The following is a 19,662-nucleotide window of genomic DNA, read 5'->3' as shown; positions in this document are numbered from 1 at the left end:
GGATTTCCAAGTCCACCTCCCCCAGAAGCTTCTGCCCAGGGAGGCCTGTAGTCCTGAGACTGGGACGTGGGCACGAAGGTAGCCTACAGGCTGTGCAGAGCGGGCCGGAGAGATGGTCCTACCAGACTGTGCCAGGTGCTCTTTAATGACGGCTAAATAGAAACAGGCAAGGAAGGGTTTGATAGAAAACAGTTTCAACAAGACCCAGGGACATACCCCAGGGGCTGCGGGGGCAAGTCTTGTGCCAGCCTGGCCAAGGCACGGCATCTCTTCTGTGGCTCCTGGGACAGCCACCATTTCTGGCCCGGGCCTGGGTCCCCAAAAGGCCGGAGTCCTCTGCTGAGTGGGCTGCGGCCCTGCAGACTCCACAGTTCCCACAGGCCCGACCCGGGCCTGGCCCTAGAAGAAGTCTGAGGCTTTGCGCCGGGCAGGGAGCTGAAGCAGGTTGTCCGTGATGGAAGCGGGGTCCTGGCTGAGGGGGGTGCGCGCCGCAGAGCCAGGAGCTGGTGTGCTCGTGGGGGTCTGAGGCCCACCGGCTGGGGTCTTGAGGTGGGTCAAACGTGCTGGAGATGGGGTGTAGCTGGCTCGCAGGGCCCGGTCTGTGTACTTGCTGGCCGTCCTGCTCACGAGGCGCTGCAGGGCTGGGGACATGGCTGGGCTCAGGCCTTTGGGGGTGAGGCTGGGGTAGAAGGGGTGGGTGAAAGAGGCACCATTAGGTTTGATCGGGTACTGCCAGCAGCAGGGCTTTCCATGGCCCCACAGGAAGATACATGGGTGATGTGTGGTCACTACTGGCTGACCATACAGCACTGTAGCCAAACTTAAGGTCAAGTAGTGGTGCTGCCTTTAGTTGTGGGGCTGGGATGGACCCTGTCTCTCCAAGGAGGACAATACACCTGCTTCCACGGGGCTGACAGGTGTGCGTAAGTGGGACAAGGGGCCCTAGGGATGTGCCGAGAGGAGGCTGAAGGAAAGGACGGAGGGGCCTGCATCCTGGTTCATAAAGGCTGCGCCCTGGACCCAAGGAGCTGCCACAGGACCCGGCACAGAACCCCTGGGCCTGCCCTGCACAGTGTGCATCCACACTGCATTAGGTGGGGTCAGGCACTTCATACCTGGCCAAGTTCTCCGTCACTCTTCTCAAGGCCTCCTGCTTCTTGGCCCGGTTCTTGGCGGCAGCCTCGTTGGCCATCTTCAGCCCCAGCCGTTCCCTGCGGCCGGGCTCTAAGATCTACAAGGCAAGTGGGTATGTGGGTGGCCTGCAGCCAGGTCAGGCAGTCCCTCACTGCTGGGGCACCTGCCTCTCTCCCGTGGCCCCCGTGATCCTCACAACCCATTATTGCCTCCCTAAAAGCCCCCGGAAGGCCCCTGACCAGCTTGGTGAGCTGCCCACCTGCAAAGGCCCAGGCCTCCCACCTGTCCTCACAGTTCCCTGCAAGCCAGCAATGCCAACTTACAAACCCGACAGTGTTTTAGGAAAAAGGCGGTCTGGTTTGAATCTGCTTTCCTCTGATTACCAGAATAAACTGCCTGTTAACTTTAACTTCCATTGACCTTCTCTATTTCTTTCCAGAACTTCCCGAAATAGATCCTTATTTTTCTATCATAGCATTAATGTCTTTTTTTTTAATTCTTTATTTATGATAGTCAGAGAGAGAGAGAGAGAGAGGCAGAGACATAGGCAGAGGAAGAAGCAGGCTCCATGCACCGGGAGCTGGACGTGGGACTCAATCCCGGGTCTCCAGGATCGCGCCCTGGGCCAAAGGCAGGCGCCAAGGCAGGCGCCAAACCACTGCGCCACCCAGCCTAGGCCACTCGATCTCCACAAACCACCTGGCACCCAGCTTCCCCACCCTACCTGGTCCAGGCCTCATGAACCACCCCCTCTGACAACTTCTACAAAACTGGTGCCTCCTGGTTCACGCTCTCTAACCAGAGGCCTCTCTCTGCAAGCACGCAATCCTTCTGAGGACACAAACCACATCCCATGGAACACTGGGGTTCTAGGACCCTTCCCACCCCACAGGCCTACAAGCTCAGAGGGCCATAGCTTTGGTGCCCTAGCCCCACACCAGAGTCCCTCCCTTCACCCACACCTGTGCGCAGTGCTCTGGTTTTATTCAGAAGTGCAGTGCTTGCACAGGTGTGTAGCCTGGAACATGGCTTGGCCCTTCAGTTGGTTCTGCTTTGACCAGTGGCAGCTAGCCCATCATCTGTGCATTGAACTACAAATGCTCAGATGGCCATATGCCTATTCAGCGTCCCCTCCGAACTCCCCTCATCATGACTCACCTTGAAGGCTGGTCCTGGCGTCCTGTCCACGTAGGGGGTTTCAGATCCTTCAACTCTCAAGGGAGTGTTTTCAACTTCTCCCCAGGTCATCAGCGGTGACTCATTCACACCTGCAGATGGACAGCTCACAGTCACTTCAGGCCAGGGGATGCAGATGGGGGTGGGGTGGGTGGGCAATACCAGGCCTGCCCTGACAGCCAGCTCCCACCATGCATGTCCCAGCTAACAAACATGAAGGCTGGCAGTAGCCCACTCTCCTTCCCCAGGACTCTGGAACTCTGGCAGCTCGGCCCTCTGAGAGGACAACACAAGGCCACTTAAGGCCCAAGGCAGGCCCAGGCTCTGACAGCTGAAGGGCTTAGCCTGCAAAGGCGGCTCCTCAGAGAAGCTGGGCTGGATCAACTAGGCTCCTAGCCTAGCACATGGCTGTGGGGGCCTCCTGGAGGTTGCTATGGCACCCCATCCAAAAGGAGACACTTGGGGCCTTTCAGAGCCCAAAACTTCCCCAGAACCCTGGGCAAACCTGTAGCACCTCCAGATATCCTGGCCTAGGTCACATGAACCAGCAGCCCAGGATACAGAGGCCAGCGCTTGGGAGGGCAGGACACCACGTGCATGGCTACACCATAAGACTGTCCTCGAGACTCATAAACCTCCTGTGTGAAGCCATGCAGGGCTGGGGCCTGAAGCCTCCTCCCTGTGTCCCTCCACCTCGTCTTCCTGTGCCTGGCCTCTCGCTGTGCCCTTCAGCATGCTCACCACAGCCCATCTGTCCAGCAGAGCCTCGACACCCCTGGTTCCCAACTAAACCAGCCTGTTCTGCTTAGGGCAAGCATGAAGACTGCCCAGCTCCATAGGCTGGGCCCCATGCATCTCAGGTCAGCATTACCTGAGAGTCCAGCCCACCCACAGCCTTGTTCAGCCCTGTCATTGCGCAGGTGGGACACTGGGTCCCTGAGTCACATGAGACACGTGGCAGAAATGGAGAAGTGTCAACAGTGCTAGAGCCACCTGAGTAGCCCATCTCCCAGAGGCAGTCTTATCAGGGGCCGGGCTCGTCAGCAGGTCCACTTCTCACCAGGGGCAGGAGAGGGTGTTGCAACAAATCCAAATCCGCCTACTCGTGGGGAGTCCTGGGGGATTAGCTCCTTGCCATCAGGGCCCACCTTGCCCTGTTTGTGCTGGAACAACAAGAGAGACTAGTGTTAGGGGGGCCCAAGCCCACTCTCTCCAGCTAACTGATGCACAAATGCACAGGAACATGCTGGAAACGCCTCCCCTCCCCGGGGCAGACCCAGAGCTCTGCGGGTGGTATCCCCCTTGGAGAAAGAGAAGACTTTCTCAGAGGAGGGAGCAGCAAGGGAAGCTCCCCCTCCCTCTGTGCAGGGCAGCGCCGGGGCCCTGGGCATCAGGCTATATCCCCACACAAGCTGCCCTCAGCAGCTCCTGACTTAGGCCCTGCTCTGACCTCTTCCCCACAAGGCACTGGCAGAAGCCTCCAGGACAGTCTCCCCATCTCCTGCCTCACTTCAAACCTATGACCACTGGAGGCACCACTGCACCATGACTCCCAGACTCAGAAACCCCTGCTGTGTGCCCCACCAAGCTTCACCCCACCCTACCCTGCGCACCCCATCTATCTATCCCTGTCCTACCTGGTGCATGGGTGTGGGTCTGGCCAGCCTAGGCTGGCTCCCAGCAGCCTCCCTTCTCTCATGTTCTTGTCCGCCAGGGAGCTGGCACAGAACTGACCCACAGAACGTCTCTGGCCAAGACAGTATCCCAGTGGTAACCCATACAAATCGAGAAAAGGCTCAGGCCCCTGCTGCAGAGGAGCCCCACATACTCATAGGCTGCTATGTTCCACCTAACCCAAGAACAGTACTAATTTAAGAAAGGAAACCAAGATCGGGGAGATGGTGGTTGCCCATAGCCAGTCCCGGCCACTCACCTGGGCGTTGAGAGCGGCAGCCTGCTGCAGCTGGGATCTGCTCAGGGCCTGGCTGAAGGGATCCCTGAGGAAGCGAGTATTCTTATGCACCACCTGCCTCGGCTTCTTAAATAGCTGTTCCTCATCAGGGACGCCTGGCGGATGCAGGAGAGATGGCAGCAGTGTCAGAAGGGTGGGTAGGCCCCACCGCTGCCCCACACTCAAGGCTCAGGGGAGAGAGACCAAGTCATTCCCCGGTGACCAGAAGTATGAAGCCGGGCAAAGCGCTTACATCACCCTCTGCCTGGAGGCAGACCAGGACCCCTCCAAGTCCCGTACACCGGGGAGCACAGATACATCCTCAGGGCCCGACCCAACATGCGGCCCCACCAGCTGCTGCCTGCCTGCCCACCCTCCCTGCTCACCCTCTGGGTAGTACATGAGGGAGTTTTTGGCCTTGTACTTCCAGGTCTCCACGCCAGCCTGGCTGCTCTCGATGGCTTGGTGCTCTGCCGACGGAAGTGCAAGATTATCTTTCTGCCTCTGTGTCACAGGGGGAAAGTGAGGGTCAGAGAGGCCCTAGGCACTGTGCCCCTGGCCCCAGGACTCCCTCCACCCTGACAGAGGATGCCTGTGCCCCTGTACCCAAGGACACCTTCTCAAACTCCTCCTCGGCCTGGTAGAGCCACGTGTGGCGTGCCCGGCTCTTCTCCTTCGCCACCTCCATGATCTCCTGGAAGGAGGCGTTGTCCTCACTTGTGTACCGGCTCAGGAAGACATCCAGGCTGGGCAGAGGCTCCTTCTCCTCCTCCTCTCCAGCCTCTCCTGCTCAGGGGCGTAGGTGGGGTGACACAGAACCACAAACAGCATAAATGCTTTGTAGTCACTCAATCCCAGGACCCGTAAGTAGGGTGGGAACCCTCATCCTCATTGTGGGTCTTCTGGTGAGAACCCACACTGCCAGACTACTCCCCTGGGGATCACCCCCCTAATTGCCCAGGGAGCGCTCAGAGGCTCTCCTCAGCTGCTGGATGTCAAGTGAAACATACGTCTGACTCACACAGGCCAAAACATATCCAGGGGTCAGAGAAAAGGTGGGTGATCACAGCAAGCCTTGCCCTGCCCAAACTGCACCAGTCCTATAGGGCCTGCCTCTAAAGCTCCAAGCTCTTTCTCCATCCTTACCCTGCCTGCTCCTCTCTTCCCGGTACCTGTGCTACATGTGGGTGAATGTCACCTAAGCCTGCTAACCTGCTAGCAGGCCCTGAGGGCAGGACCCTGTAGGATCCAGTGGTCCAGATGGGGCCTCATAGGCACTGGGCCACAACCCCAGCCGCCCCACCCACCACCATAGGAAGGGGAACCCCCAGTGAGGTGGTGCCATTGCACTGTGTACAGTGGTGCGCACTTCCGAGGGGACCGTCAAGAGGAGAGTCTTGTCTTCCACTCCACTGACAGTCTTCACCACCTACTACTTGCTACACTGTACCAAGCACAGTGGCTAAAAGTTCCAAGACCCAGGGTTGGAAAGATGAGAACTCAAACCCCATTGTATCACCAAATAGGTCTGAAACCTGCAGAAGCTACTCCTTCCTGAGCCTTAGCTCCCTCACCTGTGAATGTGAACAATGATGGTACCCACCACCTAGCTTATTAATATGGTTATTATCTATATCTTATTAGATCCGTTGACAACGTGTATTTTTTTTAAAAAATAAAGAATCTGAGGGGCGCCTGGGTGGCTCAGTCGGTTCAGCGTCTTTCTGACTCTTGGTTTGAGCTCAGGTCATGATCTCAGGGTCGTGGGGTCAAGCCCCACGTTGGGGTCCCCACTCACCATGGAGTCTGCTGGAAATTCTCTCATTCTCATTGCCCACCCCATCATTCGCACACGTGCTCACTCACTCTCTCAAAGAAATAAATAAGTAGAATCCCAATAAATAAGTAGATAAGAATCTGTAAATCGCCTGTGACTCATCTACCATGTGCAGTAGAAAATCAAGCTCCAAGGACACGATGGACTAGGATAACTCCACAAAAAGCTGGATTTTGAAAGGGAAAATATCTCATCTATGTAAGCACACAGAGCATCTACAGCACGCTGAAGACTAGAACCTAGCAAAGAACAGGAACCATCTTGTCTGCCTGGGCCCTGGTCTTCTACTGACAAAATCGTCACTGATCCTGAGAAAGTCATGTGGCAGTGCACACTTGTGTCCAACAGGGCTCAAAATGCTCTCTCCTAGAAAGACTCCCTCATGAAAAGTTGGAACATGTCATGACCCCCCAACACATGTATTGGAGAAAACAACTTATTTGTTCTACTCCCACAATATGCCATGTGCTGTCCTAGGTGCAGGATACATACACAGAAGCAAGACAGAGAAGCTCCTGTAGAGAGGAAAAGCAACAAACAGAAAAAAATGCCTTTTTAAGTGCCATGTCCTACAGTAAGAAAACAAAAGCCAGGCAGGAAGGCATGCTGGGGGGTGTCAGGAAAGGGTTCCGTAAACGGTAACATCTGAGCAGAGGCTTGAGGGGAAAGAAGAGGAGAGTCGTGCAGTTACCCAGGGGAAGTGACTGACTGAGAAGAAACAAGTGCAGAGACCCTGAGGCATTCTAAGACAGCAGCAGGAAAGGGGTCCTTCGAGGCCCACAAAGCACACTGGGTAGGTGCTGGCACACGGTGAGCAGCCTGGGGACAGAGGTGGCAAGATCCCCATTCCACAGAGGAGGGCCAGAGGCTCGGAAAACCGCCCACGTCTGCCTCCCAGACCAATGCTCTTTAACCCCATGGCTTGCCATTTACGCAGAGAGCCCTCAGGGATGCACAGGATGAGACTTGCAAGCAAACCCCAGGGCTCACTCACCATCGCCATCCTCCAGGCCCCGGCCTCGGCCCCGAGGCTTGTTGCCCACCACTCCCGTGCCTGTGTGCACATCAGGGGTTTCAAATGTGGCTGGAGTCACATCTGGAAGGAGGGAGGGGGTAGGAATTAGAGCCAGCCTAAGGCAGCAGTTCAGCAGGAGCTCCCCTCACTGCCAACCACTGTCGCTCTTACAGGGCGGTGGGGGCTCCCGGGACATCTTGCCCAGGGCAGAGCCAAACTTGATGGCAATCTGCCGCATCCGTTCCAGGTCTCCATTCTCCTCAGCCTCCAGGTACTCCTTCTGAGCCTGCAACTTCTCCACGTCAGGAAAGAAGTCCCTTTGGATGACTGTCTGGAGACCCTGTCAGAAGTCAGAACAAAAGTCAGAGGTCGCATTTGCCTCTCCTCTGCCCCTCAGTCTAGCAACATACATGCTAAGGTCCTTGCTGATGCCCACAACCTCTAACCAGCCCAGTGATCCCCTGAGCTCAGTTGCACTTTCTAACGAGGATGAGCATCTCCTGTGATCTTGCGGCAACATCTGACATTACTCCACGCTCATCTGATTTCCATGAAACCTTTCTCCCCTAACTGGTCACTCTCATGCTCCTTTGCTAGCTCCACCTTCACACCAGCTGGGTCAAGGTGGGTGTTGCCCCTTCATTCCACCCGAGACCTCTTAGTTCCAATGGGATCCCTTTATCTGGACGATTTCAGCCTGTCACCCCCACCAACAGCACGGGGTTGAGATTCCCCAATCTGTACTTCCAGACAGACCTGATCCTAAGCTGCTCATCTATGTACCCTTCTATCCACTAATGCCAGCTGCCTATCCCAGAGGCCTCCCAAACTTAACCAATCCAAAGCCAAACTGATTTCCTCCAATCTCCCTGCCAGCTCCTTTCCCTGCATATTTGCTGTAGTATTAAAACCTACTTCAAGGATCCTTGGATGCCCACTAACTCAGCGATGCTGATGCAATCAGAGGCTGTCTCCAAGACCTCCAGCCTCCGCATCTGCTGTTACAACTCTGTAGAAAGTCCTCTTTGCCACCATCCTTCCACACGCCTCTTCATGCTTTAATAAAACACCTTGTTTCCCCGACCGCCCCCCCAACACACACAAAGCCGCCCCGTCTCTCCCCTAATACTGCCGGTGCCTCCCCCCATCAAGGACACCTCTCTCTGCACTGTATTTACTTGGCTCTCCGGCTGTCCACACCCCAAGAGCACAGACTCGGGTTGCCCCACCTTCGCAAGGGTACGAGTCCGCCACGACCCAAGAGCAGGGACCCGACAGAAGCGCGAGGCAGGGAAGGGACCTCGAATTCGCCAGCGTCGCATCAAGTTCTTACCTCGATGTACTCTTCTTCGTCCAGGACCCGTTGCCTGCTCGCCGCAGCCCGGGCCTCCCCTGCCGCCCGCTTCCTCCGGGGCCCGGACGAGGGAAGGAGCAATAGGTCCCGGGTTGACGCTCCCGGCGTCTCCATCGCTATCCCAGGACCGCTCTGGCGGCGCAGGTACGGAAAAGGGTCGGGAGACGGTGGGGGCGGGACTGTGCTAAGTGCGCAGGCGCCTACCACAGTCCACCAATGGGAGAGCCGCGCGTTTCGAGGCCAGCCCGCGCTCCTTAGTGACGTCACCAAAAAGCCTTGTGGGAATTGAAGTCTTCCAGCAGCCCCACTCTGGTCCTGCGACTCTGAACTACGGGCACCAGGGGACGCTGTGGTGGGAGAGACTAAGGGATGTGTCCTTCACTCTAATAGCGAACATTTTCAGCGCTGCGAAATTGAAACGCCTTGAATTCCAGTTTCTCGCAAGTCATCATTGCGCATGCTCCTGCGTTATTAACAAAAACACATTTTGGCTATAGATGGGTTTGAAAGTTTTTATTTAAACTTTATACAAGAAGAGAACCCGAGGACCATTTCTTCTGGATCGTTATCTAACAAAAGAAAAAAAATCCGATGGTCTGGCAAAGAAATGTCTAGTTAAACATTATTCAGTCCGGGGACGCCCGGGTGGCTCAGCGGTTGAGTGTCTGCCGTTGGCTCAGGGCATGATCCAGGGGTTCGGGGATCGGGTTCGAATCTGGTTCCTTGTGCGGAGCCTGCTTCTCCCTCTGCCTGTGTCTCTGCCTCTCTGTGTGTGTTTCTCATGAATAAACAAATAAAATCTTTAAAAAAAAAATTCAGTCCCTTTCGGCGACTATACGGCTGGAAAGATTGTGGCTGGGCCAAGGACGTCAGGTCTCCCTGTCCTCCTCCTTTCTAACCTTTCCCCAAAGCCCCTCAATAAAATGGTTTGATAAAAAATAAAAAAAAATTAAATAAAATTTAAATAAATAAATAAATAAATAAATAAATAAATAATATTCGGTCCCTGAACACCACAGTGGGCTTTCCAGAAGAAGGCTAACTCTCTTTGAAATGGACCAGAAAATTGCCCAACCACTTTTCAGGAATGATGATGTCTTCCCTAAAGGAGGTTGTGAATGATGCCAAACAGGTAAGTTCTGCCCCAGAACAAATTCGTATTATAGGCAGTCATTCCTTTATTCCGTGGGGAGCTCCATGGTGACAGCTCCTGCCCTGTGGAGCTGACAGTCGAATGGGGAAGACAGACACTAAGCAGATCATCCTACAAACAGGCATAAAGCTCAGGGGACAGAGGGTGCAAAGAAAGAGTTTGTACTTGGGGAATCTTCCTCTACGGGGCAGGCAGAGGATGTTTCCTTGGGGAGCTGCCGAGCCGGAGAATGAACAGACGTTGATCATGTGGAGGGCAAGAGCAGGTGCAAAGTTCTCGCAGCAAGAGTGAGAAAACCTTTGGATACACGGAGTGCAAGGAGCGGTGAGGTGTGAGATGACACCACAGGGGCAGGGGCCGGCTGCGGGGCCTCGTGGGTCTCGGTGAGTTTTGTCTTTAGGAACAACGGGAAGCCCTTGGAATGCTGTAGGCCGGGGAGAGGCGGGTTCACATGTGCACCCTGGCTCGGACAGAAAAGGAATTACAGAGGAACCACACGGCTGCAGGTGGACAAGTTGCAATGGGCAAGGTGACGGATGATGGCATTTCCATCAGGTTGCTACCATTGAACCTGGGGAGAAAAGAGCTTCTGGGATTGTTTTGGGGAGTAAAATTGATTTGCTATAGGTTAACTAACTTGAATTTTTAAAAAAGATTTTATTTATTTATTCATGAGAAACACACAGAGAGAGGCAGAGACACAGGCAGAGGGAGAAGCAGGCTCCATGCAGGAAGCCCGACGCGGGACTCGATCCCAGATCTCCAGGATCACACCCTGGGCCGAAGGTGGCGCTAAACCGCTGAGCCACTTGGGCTGCCCACTAACTTGAATTTATATAAAATGAAAAAAAGTATTGGTTTGCTGCTGGCCTGGGTGTGGTGGGTGAGGGGGAGAAGGGGTGTGGGTGATTGCCAGCTCTCTGGCTCATGCACCTGGTTTGCAAAAGGAAAGTTTGCCGCAGACAAGGTGGTTTTGAGGCGCTGCAGGCTTCCAAGTGGAGTAGTCAAGGGAACAGTGGGACATAAATATCCAGCTCAGGGAAGAAGTCTGAGCTGGAGATGTAAATGTGGCAGAGATACAGGAGTTGGAGCCTGAGGTGGAAGTGATGAAGCAAGGAGAGAATGGAGCGGAGGGGCCCATGCCTGGGACCCAGCCTGCAGGATGCCCACGTTAAAGGGCAGCTTGTAGGGGGTGAGCCTGCCAAGGAGCAGCTAGAGAGAAAGGAGAGAAACGAGGACAGTACAGCCACTGGTCCTTCGCAGGCAGGGCTCTGATCACGGCTGTGCAATGACGAAGAACCAACCGGGGGGCCAGGGTCCCAGGGCCCAGCCAGATGAGGGCATCCCAGCCTGAGGGAAGCGCTGCTGGCGTGCTGTGCAGTATGCGAGGATAAGGCCAGCATTCAGCGGGAAAGCCTGTGACAGCCAGAAGTGTGCAGCCTGAGGGGTGGAGGTGAGTGCTGTTGTCCCGGAGGCTCCCAGCAGTTAGATCCGGCTTGGGTGCTCAGTGTTCTCTGAGCCGGCCAGCCTTGGAGAGTCCTGGGAGTGGTAGCCCTGGCTTCTAAACCTTTAATGAGTGGACTGTGTCTGCTTTCAGATACCCCCGGCCCATTTCCTCCAGGACCTGTAAGGAGGCAGAGCATGGTCCCCAAGCCAGCTCATGGTGCCAGGTGCCCTGAGCCCACCAGAGGGGCCTTCGGGGGGAACCAAAGCCTTGTTTTCGGACCTTCCTTCACCCTGGGGTCAGGACGATGGAGAGGAAAACCGACACTTTCCAAGGCAGTGGCAGGGGCATGTGGTGCATCCTCCCCAGACTTCCTCTGGCCCCAACAGGAGGGGGGAGAGGGAGGCAGACACATGGCCTGGAAACCCACCAGAAGGAGGAAGCCAAGGATCTCCACCCATGAGCAGTACCTGGAGGCCAGTGCAGCCCCCGGGGGGTGCTAGGCCATGATCTGTGGTGTGGTCTGCTGTGCTGGGGAGCATAGGGACTGAGGACTCTCTGGGCTGCGCTCCCCAAGGCAAGGTGGCCCCCACTCCTTGGATGTGGGAGTGGAGCCACGGCGGACTTTAAACTCTGGACTGCTTTTGTGCGGTTTGCAGTTGCTTTTTTATTTCCCAGGATGCAGGCAAGGCTCACAGAATTAAGGAGCGGGGCAGGGAGATGACCTCACCCAACGCTCTTATTCCTCAGCTCTGGACACCAAGGCCTGGTGCAGGACACACAAGCCAACCGCCCCAGAATGCTCGAAACCTCCAGAGGCTGGGTCGAGGGAGCGGTGTGCATGCGGGGGAGGGGAGGGAGAGGAGGGAGAGGAGGCTCCCGGGCCCCCTGCCCAGGGGTGGTTCCTGTCCTGGGGGGGGAGTTGAAGCGGACCCAGCCCACCGGCCCCCAGGGAATCCTCGCGACCCTAGTCACGGGAGGAGAGCACGTGGGGATGCTCAGGGCTCCCTCCTTTCACGGGGCAGGGCCGGGGCGGGGCGGGGGGGTCGCACGGCCGCCTCCTGCCCGAGCACAAGCTCCAGGCCGCGGGAGCGCTGCGGACAGGCGGGCGGAGCCCCGCGGCCGCTCTCAGCTCTGTTTCGGGCGGACCCGTGTCCTCCCCGAGCGGGCCCCGGGGACGCGGCCAAGCCCACGAGCGGCTATCAGGCCGTCAGCAGCTCTCCTTCGGGGACTTCTTGGCCCCGGGGAGGAGCCTCGAGGTGGCCGACGTGCGCTTCTGGTGTCGCCACTTGGCCCGGCGGTTCTTGAACCAGACCTGAGGAGCAGGAGGGGCGACTCAGGACCCCCGACCCCGACCCGACCCGACCCGCGCGGGGGCGCCTCCCGAGGGGCGTGGCGGCGGGGGCTGCGCGGGCTGCGGGTCCCCGTGCGCGGCCCCGCAGCTCGCTGCTCCTCCCGGCTTCCTCCACGAGCCGCAGGAGGCCATGTATCCGCGAAAGTAAGAAAGTTGGAACCGAAGGAAAACCAGCCTTACCTGCCGTCCAGGTCCAGCGACCCCTTCCCGCGCCCCCGCCGCCGCCCCCGCCGTCTACCCGAGGAGTGGGGGAGGGGAAGGGAGCCGCGCCGGCCTGTCGCCGCCCGCCCGCCCGCCCGCCCGTCCGTCGGTCCGCCCGTCCGTCGGTCCGCGGGCACCCACCTCCACGCGCTCCTCGCGCAGGCGGATGCGGCCGGCCAGGCGCTCGCGGGTGCCCACGTCGGGGTACTGGTTCTGCACGAAGAGCGCCTCCAGCGCCTGCAGCTGCTCCTCGCTGAAGATGGTGCGGTGGCGCCGCGTGCGCCTCTGCGGGCCGGGACCGCCCGCGCCCGGCAGCGCCCCCGAGCCTCCCGCCGCCGCCGCCAAGGGCGAGGGCGCGGCGGGGCCCAGCCTCAGCGGCCACGGCAGCCGCGCGCCTGCGGGGGAGGGCGCAGTGAGGCCCGGCCCCGCCCGCCCGCAGCCGCCCCGCGCCCGCAGCCGCCCCGCGCCCGCTGCCCGCCCCGCGCCCACTCACCCAGCGCGGCGGCCGCCTCCGGGGGTCCCCGGGGCGCCGCGCGGGGTCCGCAGCAGCAGCAGCAGCCGCAGGGCGCGGCCTCGGGCGCCCGGGGCTCCCCGGGCTCCGCGGGGCTCTGGCGGCCGGCGGGCGGCGGTGCGCGGGCGGCCGCGGCGCTGCGCTCGGGCGGGCTGGACAGGATGTGGTCGATGGAGAAGGGGCAGGGCCGCCCGGGGCCCCCGCGGCCCGCCGCGCCCCCCGCCGCCGCCATGCCCGCCGCCGCCGCCGCCGCCGCCGCGGGGATATATACGTCGGGGGCAGCGCGCGGTAATCCCCGGGCCGAGCGCCGAGTCCACGCGGGCTAATCCCGCCGCGCCGGCCCGGGCCGCGCTAATCCCCGACCGCGGCGGCGGGGGATCCTGCTCCGCATCGGCGCGCGGGGGCCGCGGGGAGGGGCCGCGGGGAGCCCTCCGCCCCAGCTGCGGCTCCGTCCCCGACGCAGAGGGCCGCCTCCCCCTGTCGGCGGGGGCCGGAGGTCCCACCCTGCGCCCGCCCGGGCCACCCCGACCTGGCCGCCCCCGGTTGCCCTCCTGGCCGAGCCCCGGGCTACGTCCCGCAGTGGCCCCTCGTCCCCTGGGGGCTCTAAGAGGGCGACGGGCAAGTCTGGAGAAAACCACCCCAGCTGCCAACCTCCTGGCCCCGACTCTGGAGGGCTCCTGCCCCAGGGGCCCCAGCTGCACTGGCAGCCCGCCGATGGCACCCTCTCTGGCCCCCAACCTCCCACCCACTTCACAGCGGGACCCTCAGCCTCCTGGAGGCAAGGGGGAGCGGGAGCTCTCTGCTCACCACCAAATCTGGATCCCCACGGCCCAGGGCCCCAAGTCTCTACCCTCTCTACTCGGTCACCCGGCCTCCCAGACCCCCCAAGGCCCCACCCCAGTGCTCTGCAGCCACCCCTCCTCGTGCTTCCTGTATGTCCCAGAATCCCCTCCAAAAAACCATGAAACACCCCGGCCCCACCCTGTCGGTGGCCCAGCTTCCGGAGAGTGACTTGAGGGCTTGGTGCCCCCCACTCCTCAGGCCACTGCCCACCCCTGGGAGGTCACGCTGCCCAGCATTGCTGACCACCTGCACTTTGCCAAATTCAGAGAAGGCCGTTCATCCTCAGGTAAGTAGCCCCGAGCAGCCTGTCAGGCGCCTGGCTTAAGACCCTCTTCCCTGGACCCCTGGAAAAGACACGGTTGGCTCACGGGACTGAGCAACAGGCTGCGTGGCTCATATCCCAGCCATCACTTCCTGGCTGCAGGAGCTTCCAGAGGTTCATCCCGGCCCCCTGTGCCTCGGTTTCCCAATCTATAGCATAATTATAGCAACCTAACTCCAGAGGTGCTGGTGCTGGGACTCAGCAGGTCACCACGTGGGAGACATCGGAGCCGGGCTGGGCACACGGGGCTCCATGAGTGGCAGGTGCCCGTGTCAGGCGCCGCGCTCACATTCCCTCCCTTCTCCTCCCACCGCACAGCCTTGCTCAGACTCTTTTGCTGACTCCGCTCTGGTATCAGTGAGGAGATTTTGGACTTCAGGGGACAGAACCTGCCAACACAACCCCTGTCACAACAGTTCTAGTAGGGGCAGCCAGGACTTGTCCATCTGAATGCTTAGTGAAAGAACCATGGGGTGGTTCAGCATTCAGATGCACAAGTCCTGGGCCCCCACTACTAGAACTGTTGTGGCAGCCGCCTCATGACTGCGAGGTGGCTGCCACAGCCCCATACCTCCCATCTCTTCCCATATGTCCCTTTGGAGGACTCTGGAAACCTCTTCCAACATAGAACCGCGTGCTCACCATGTGATCAGAGAGGCGCACAAGGATTGAGTGCCCGTCAAAGTGGGAGATCTGACAGGATGGGGTCAGGAAGACTGTGCCTCCCTCTACCTCCAGGCCTGGCAGTTTCTTCATCCCGCCCCATTCCCACCCTGGGTGACCTCCTGCAGCCTCCAAGCCTGAGACACCATCTCTGTGACAATGACTCCCGGGCTGATACCTCTTGTCTGACCTCTCCCTCTGCTCCAGGCTGGAATCTCCCAAGTGCCTGGATCACCTGTAAACACCTCCCAGCCACCAGGCCTCGGATGGACTGAAGATCCTCTCAAAACTTGTTCCTTGGCACGCCTGGGTGGCTCAGCAGTTGAGCATCTGCCTTTGGCCCAGGGCATGATCCTGGGGTCCTGGGATCGAGTCCCACATCGGGCTCCCTGCATGGAGCCTGCTTCTCCCTCTGCCTGGGTCTCTGCCTCTCTCTCTGTGTGTCCTTCATGAATGAATAAATAAAATCTATAAAAAAACAAACAAACAAACAAACAATTCCTTGCCTGGTATTCTCTGCCTTGATGAATGGGTCACCTACCTGCTTGTGCACCCGGTAAACGTGCCATCTCTTTACCTGCCCACCTCTGCCCATCTCTTCACCAGCCCACTGTGGTGAGGGGCCCATGCTGGTGCTTTCCAAACCTGTCAGGAGAGTCCTTGACCCTTCTCCTTTCAAGAGGTGATAGTGAATTCCCTTCACCTTGGACATGGGCTGGCCTCAGGCCTCGCTTCTAACCTCTGAAATGGAGCAGAAGTGATGTTGATTTTTTTAAAAATTAATTAATTTATTTGAGAGAGAGCATGAGGAGCAGAAGGGAGGGGTGGAGGGAGGGGGAGAGAGAGAATCTCAAGCAAGACTTGATCACGAAGCCAATCACGAAGCCCACTGTGCAGGGCTCGATCTCACAACCCTGAGATCATGACCTAAGCCGAAATCAAACATCGGATGCCCAACCCACTGAGCCCCCCAGGCGCCTCCATTGACCCTGAGTTCTGAGGCTGGCTCAGACAGTGAGGTGGCCCAGCTCCTCTCTCTCCCTTATCTTGGGACGTCTGCTCCTTGAGCCAGCCACGCCTGCAGCCGCGGGAAGGGGCACGCGCAGAGGTGTGTTCCAGCCGCGGCTCAGCTCCAGGGCCACCAACAGGCAGCACGGAGAGTGAGGGAGGAAGCCTTCGGGTGGCTTCTGTCCCAGGTGTCATCAGCCGCAACCACACAGGAGGCCCAACCGACAATGGTGAGAGGTCACGATAGCGGTGACTGTGTGTGTGTTCATAGCGCTGGATTTGAGGTGGCTTGTTACGTAGCTCTGGGTAACCGGAGGGCGTAGGGTACTGGAGTGGGATGCTGCCCCTACAGGCCTAAGGCACGCGGCTTTGGGTTTGGGACTGGACAGCGAGCGGGAGCCGCAAGGACCCTGCCGAGACTGCCAGCGGGGTCTTATACGGAAGTGAGAAAAATCTTACGAGAAGACAGAAGAAAGGGGACCCTTGGTGTGGGGTGGCAAGAAGCTTAGCAACATGGTCAGCTGTAGTGGGACAGGAAATAGGACGTGTCCCCTATGGGTAAGGTGATCCAGCTGTGGAGGTGCCCTGCTTCCTTCAGCTGCCCACAGCGAGAAGGGAGAGCCTGCCTGAAGGAAGGGGGTGCTGGTGCTCAGAAGCCCGCTTACAGGGTGAGCACGCACCTGCTCCACAAGCATGCGGGGCCACTCCTGGAGCTGCCCTGCAGGAATGAAAGCTTCGGTTCACACAAAATGCTGCCCCTGCGTGTTTAGAGAAGTTCTCTCCACCGTCGCCACAGCTTGGAAACAACCCAGATGGCCACCAGCTGGTAAGCAGGCGGACACGCCGTGTGGTCCCCCACCCAGGGAGGGGCCCAGGGTGCCGGTGACACGTGCGGCAGCACAGAGCCATCTCAGAAGGTTGTACTGAGTGGAGGAATGGGTCTCAGAGGTGTCTATACCATGGGAGGCCGTTTATATGACACTCTGAAAATGGCAACAGGTCTGGGGAACAGAGCAGAGGTTGGGGTGGGGTAGGAGCGGGAGGGAGGGTTTGGGGACCACTTGAGGGAGGTGGAGGGGAAGGGGAAATGCTAAGGGGGAGGCCACCCTCAGTGAGGTCAGAGTGCACAGCCTGTCTCACCAAGTTGGCTCCACCGAGTCGATGGTCCAGAGAATCGGGTCAGCTCCAGGTCACCGCTCACGCAGGGGATGCTTACCCCAGTCCTGCTACGCTCAGCCCCACACCAAGTTCATTGCGTTCAGGTCCCCAGGATTCTGGTCGGTCCCAGTTTCTGGACACACTCAGGACAGGAGAGCTACTGCGATGGGCTATGGCCTCTATTGCTTACTGTAACCAGGCACCGCCTGTTCCCTCTTCCCCCACCTTTTCTAGATCCTCCTCTCCTAGGTGTGCCTAGCACTTCTGAAGGGCTGGGTGCCTCATCGGATGGGTCGGCTCAGTTGCTCCTTCCCGGGTACCTTGCCCTCCTCAGGCTGTGTGGCTGTATCGGCCCATTCGCAGTGACAACTGGGCAAGGAACACCACAGGACATCCAGGGCACAGGAAGTCCAAACATCCCTGTTCCTAGGATCTAGGTGCGGGACCCCTGCCAGTATGGGTACCCCTTTGCTTGGTGGCATGAGGAGCCCAGAGTGACCTAGCAGATGTCATAGCTCATGTTTTGTGCCACTCTTACTGTGTTCCTGGTGAAATTACCCCCTTCTGAGACCCAGAACCAAAAGTTTCAAGAATGAGGACACACATTCCCCAGTTGGGTCTCTGGGAGTACTTGGGAGCAGGACGTCCCATCTGGGGAGCAGGGTGTCCCATCTGGACCCCTGGGTCCATCAGTTGGAAAGCCATTACATGTCACACTGGTTTTCCAGGTGCCCCTTCTCCTGACTTCCTTGTCTCAAATTCTGTTCTTGCAATGTCTGCGCCCCCCCCCCTGAGGCAACCAGCTCAACTGTTTGCTGTGGCAAACGGTTGTGTGTTTTCCTTTCCTGGACACTTTTCCCTCCATACAACGTGGGCAATACAGCGCTCTGCAGAAGCTCTACCCTTTAGAAGGCTTTCCCCTCACTGCTGTCATTCAGGGCCACCCAAGGTGTAGTGAGAGAGACCACCTGGGGGTGGCAGTCACTTGCTTAGGCAGCTTACCACGTCTAGATTTGCTCGGAGCTAGTCCTGGCAACGCCACTTCCATTGTACAACGGTACCTTAAGTCTTGATGGCTCTGACAGTGTCCAGCTCTGATAAGCCATTTTGGTCATGTGGTCACTTAATAGCCCAAGGTTAGATGGGTCGGCTCAGTTGCTCCTCCCCGGGTACCTTAATAGCCCAAGGTGGTCACTTAATAGCCCAAGGTCAGATGCCCAGTTCCTGCTAGGGCCCAGTAACATGCCAAGAGCTGTTTTGTGAATGGTGTGTGGCGTGGTCTCACTCTAGAACCCTAAGGGCTCTGGTGCAGCTCTCCCATTGGAACCTACCAGAGGCCCCAACTCAACCTCTTTGTCTTGCCGTAGCATTTGCCATGGGCTCGCCAGATCACAGGGCCAGGCGCAGAGTTGCTTGTGCCAAAGTCTACACCTCCTGCAGACCCCTCTGGGCTTCACATAAAGTTGGCACACTCTGTATCACCCAACAAACCGCTCAGGGCAGTATTCCCAAGTGCGGAACATGGGGCCTGGAAACCCAAAGAAGCCTCTCTGCAGTGTATTGTGTCTTAGTGATAGGAGGTGCGGATCATAATTACTTGTCCTGTACTTTGAAGGAATGTTCTAGCATGGAACGACTGGCATAGGACCACTGGAGTCCTAGAAACTTGTTTTATCTTTTCATCATTGGGTTGTGTTCTTCATATACTTAAGACACAGTCCTTATCAGATATATAATTTGCAAAACCTCTCATTCTATGAGTAGTTTTCCACTTTTTAGATGGTGTCCTTTGAAGGACAAAGTTTTTTTTTTTTTAGATTTTATTTATTTATTTATAAGAGACACAAAGAGAAGGCAGAGATATAGGCAGAGGGAGAAGCAGGGAGCCCGATGCGGGACGCGCCCCCAGAACTCTGGGATCACGCCCTGAGCCAAAGGCAGATGCCCAAATGCTGAGCCACCCAGGCGTCCCGAAGCACAAAGTTTTAAAATTTGAATAAATCCCATTTTTTCTTTGATTTTTAAATACTTCTGCTATTGTATCTAAGAAACCACTGCCAAATCCAAGAGCATGAAGATTTACCCTAATGTTTTGCAGTTTTATTTAATTTTTTTAAAATTTTTATTTATTTATGATAGTCACACACACACACACACACACACACACACACACACAGAGGCAGAGACACAGGCAGAGGGAGAAGCAGGCTCCATGCACCGGGAGCCCGACGTGGGATTCGATCCCAGGCCTCCAGGATCGGGCCCCGGGCCAAAGGCAGGCACCAAACCGCTGTGCCATGCAGGGATCCCCGTTTTGCAGTTTTATAAACTACACATTTTATAGTTACATTGATCCATTTTGAGTGAAGATTTTTTTTTTTTTAAGATTTTATTTTTTAAAGTAATCTCTACCCCCAACATGGGGCCTGAGATCAAGAGTCGTAAGCTCTGCCAACTGAGCCAGGCAAGCACCCCTTGAGTGAATTTTTATATACGACATGAGATAAACGTCAGCTTCGTTCTTTTGCAGGTGGATAC

The 19,662-nt window shown here is 57.6% G+C and overlaps 2 protein-coding genes and 1 long non-coding RNA gene across 4 annotated transcripts; 1 reads left to right on the top strand and 2 right to left on the bottom strand.

The window, feature by feature from the left end:
• Positions 1-124: 124 nt before the first annotated feature.
• On the bottom strand, positions 125-8,618 carry ESS2 (ess-2 splicing factor homolog). Its single transcript, XM_041729537.1, has 10 exons — positions 8,447-8,618; positions 7,285-7,453; positions 7,093-7,194; positions 4,878-5,047; positions 4,648-4,765; positions 4,244-4,377; positions 3,371-3,473; positions 2,293-2,402; positions 1,116-1,231; positions 125-679 (listed from the first exon to the last, which is right to left on the bottom strand). Exons 1-10 carry the CDS (start codon positions 8,579-8,581, stop codon positions 400-402), a joined length of 1,437 nt encoding a protein of 478 aa, XP_041585471.1. The 5' UTR covers positions 8,582-8,618; the 3' UTR covers positions 125-399.
• A 1,333-nt stretch (positions 8,619-9,951) lies between these two features.
• Positions 9,952-11,556, top strand: LOC121475253. Of its 2 annotated transcripts, none has more exons than XR_005983689.1 (3): positions 9,952-10,003; positions 10,884-11,073; positions 11,218-11,556. It is a non-coding gene; the product is annotated as an uncharacterized LOC121475253 (long non-coding RNA). The 2 variants fall into 2 exon arrangements; XR_005983687.1 differs by lacking the exon at positions 9,952-10,003 and adding an exon at positions 10,071-10,175.
• Positions 11,557-12,154: 598 nt separating this feature from the next.
• On the bottom strand, positions 12,155-13,374 carry GSC2 (goosecoid homeobox 2). The gene is made up of 3 exons (XM_041728385.1): positions 13,113-13,374; positions 12,761-13,014; positions 12,155-12,379 (listed from the first exon to the last, which is right to left on the bottom strand). The coding sequence occupies exons 1-3, from the start codon at positions 13,360-13,362 to the stop codon at positions 12,275-12,277; spliced, it is 609 nt and encodes a 202-aa protein (XP_041584319.1). The 5' UTR covers positions 13,363-13,374; the 3' UTR covers positions 12,155-12,274.
• Between the last annotated feature and the right edge of the window lie 6,288 nt (positions 13,375-19,662).

Source organism: Vulpes lagopus, chromosome 14, assembly GCF_018345385.1.
Source record: "Vulpes lagopus strain Blue_001 chromosome 14, ASM1834538v1, whole genome shotgun sequence".
Classification (NCBI taxonomy): Eukaryota; Metazoa; Chordata; class Mammalia; order Carnivora; family Canidae; genus Vulpes; species Vulpes lagopus.
The sequence above is the reverse complement of the archived record's forward strand: the minus strand, read 5'-3'. Positions and strand labels throughout refer to the sequence as shown.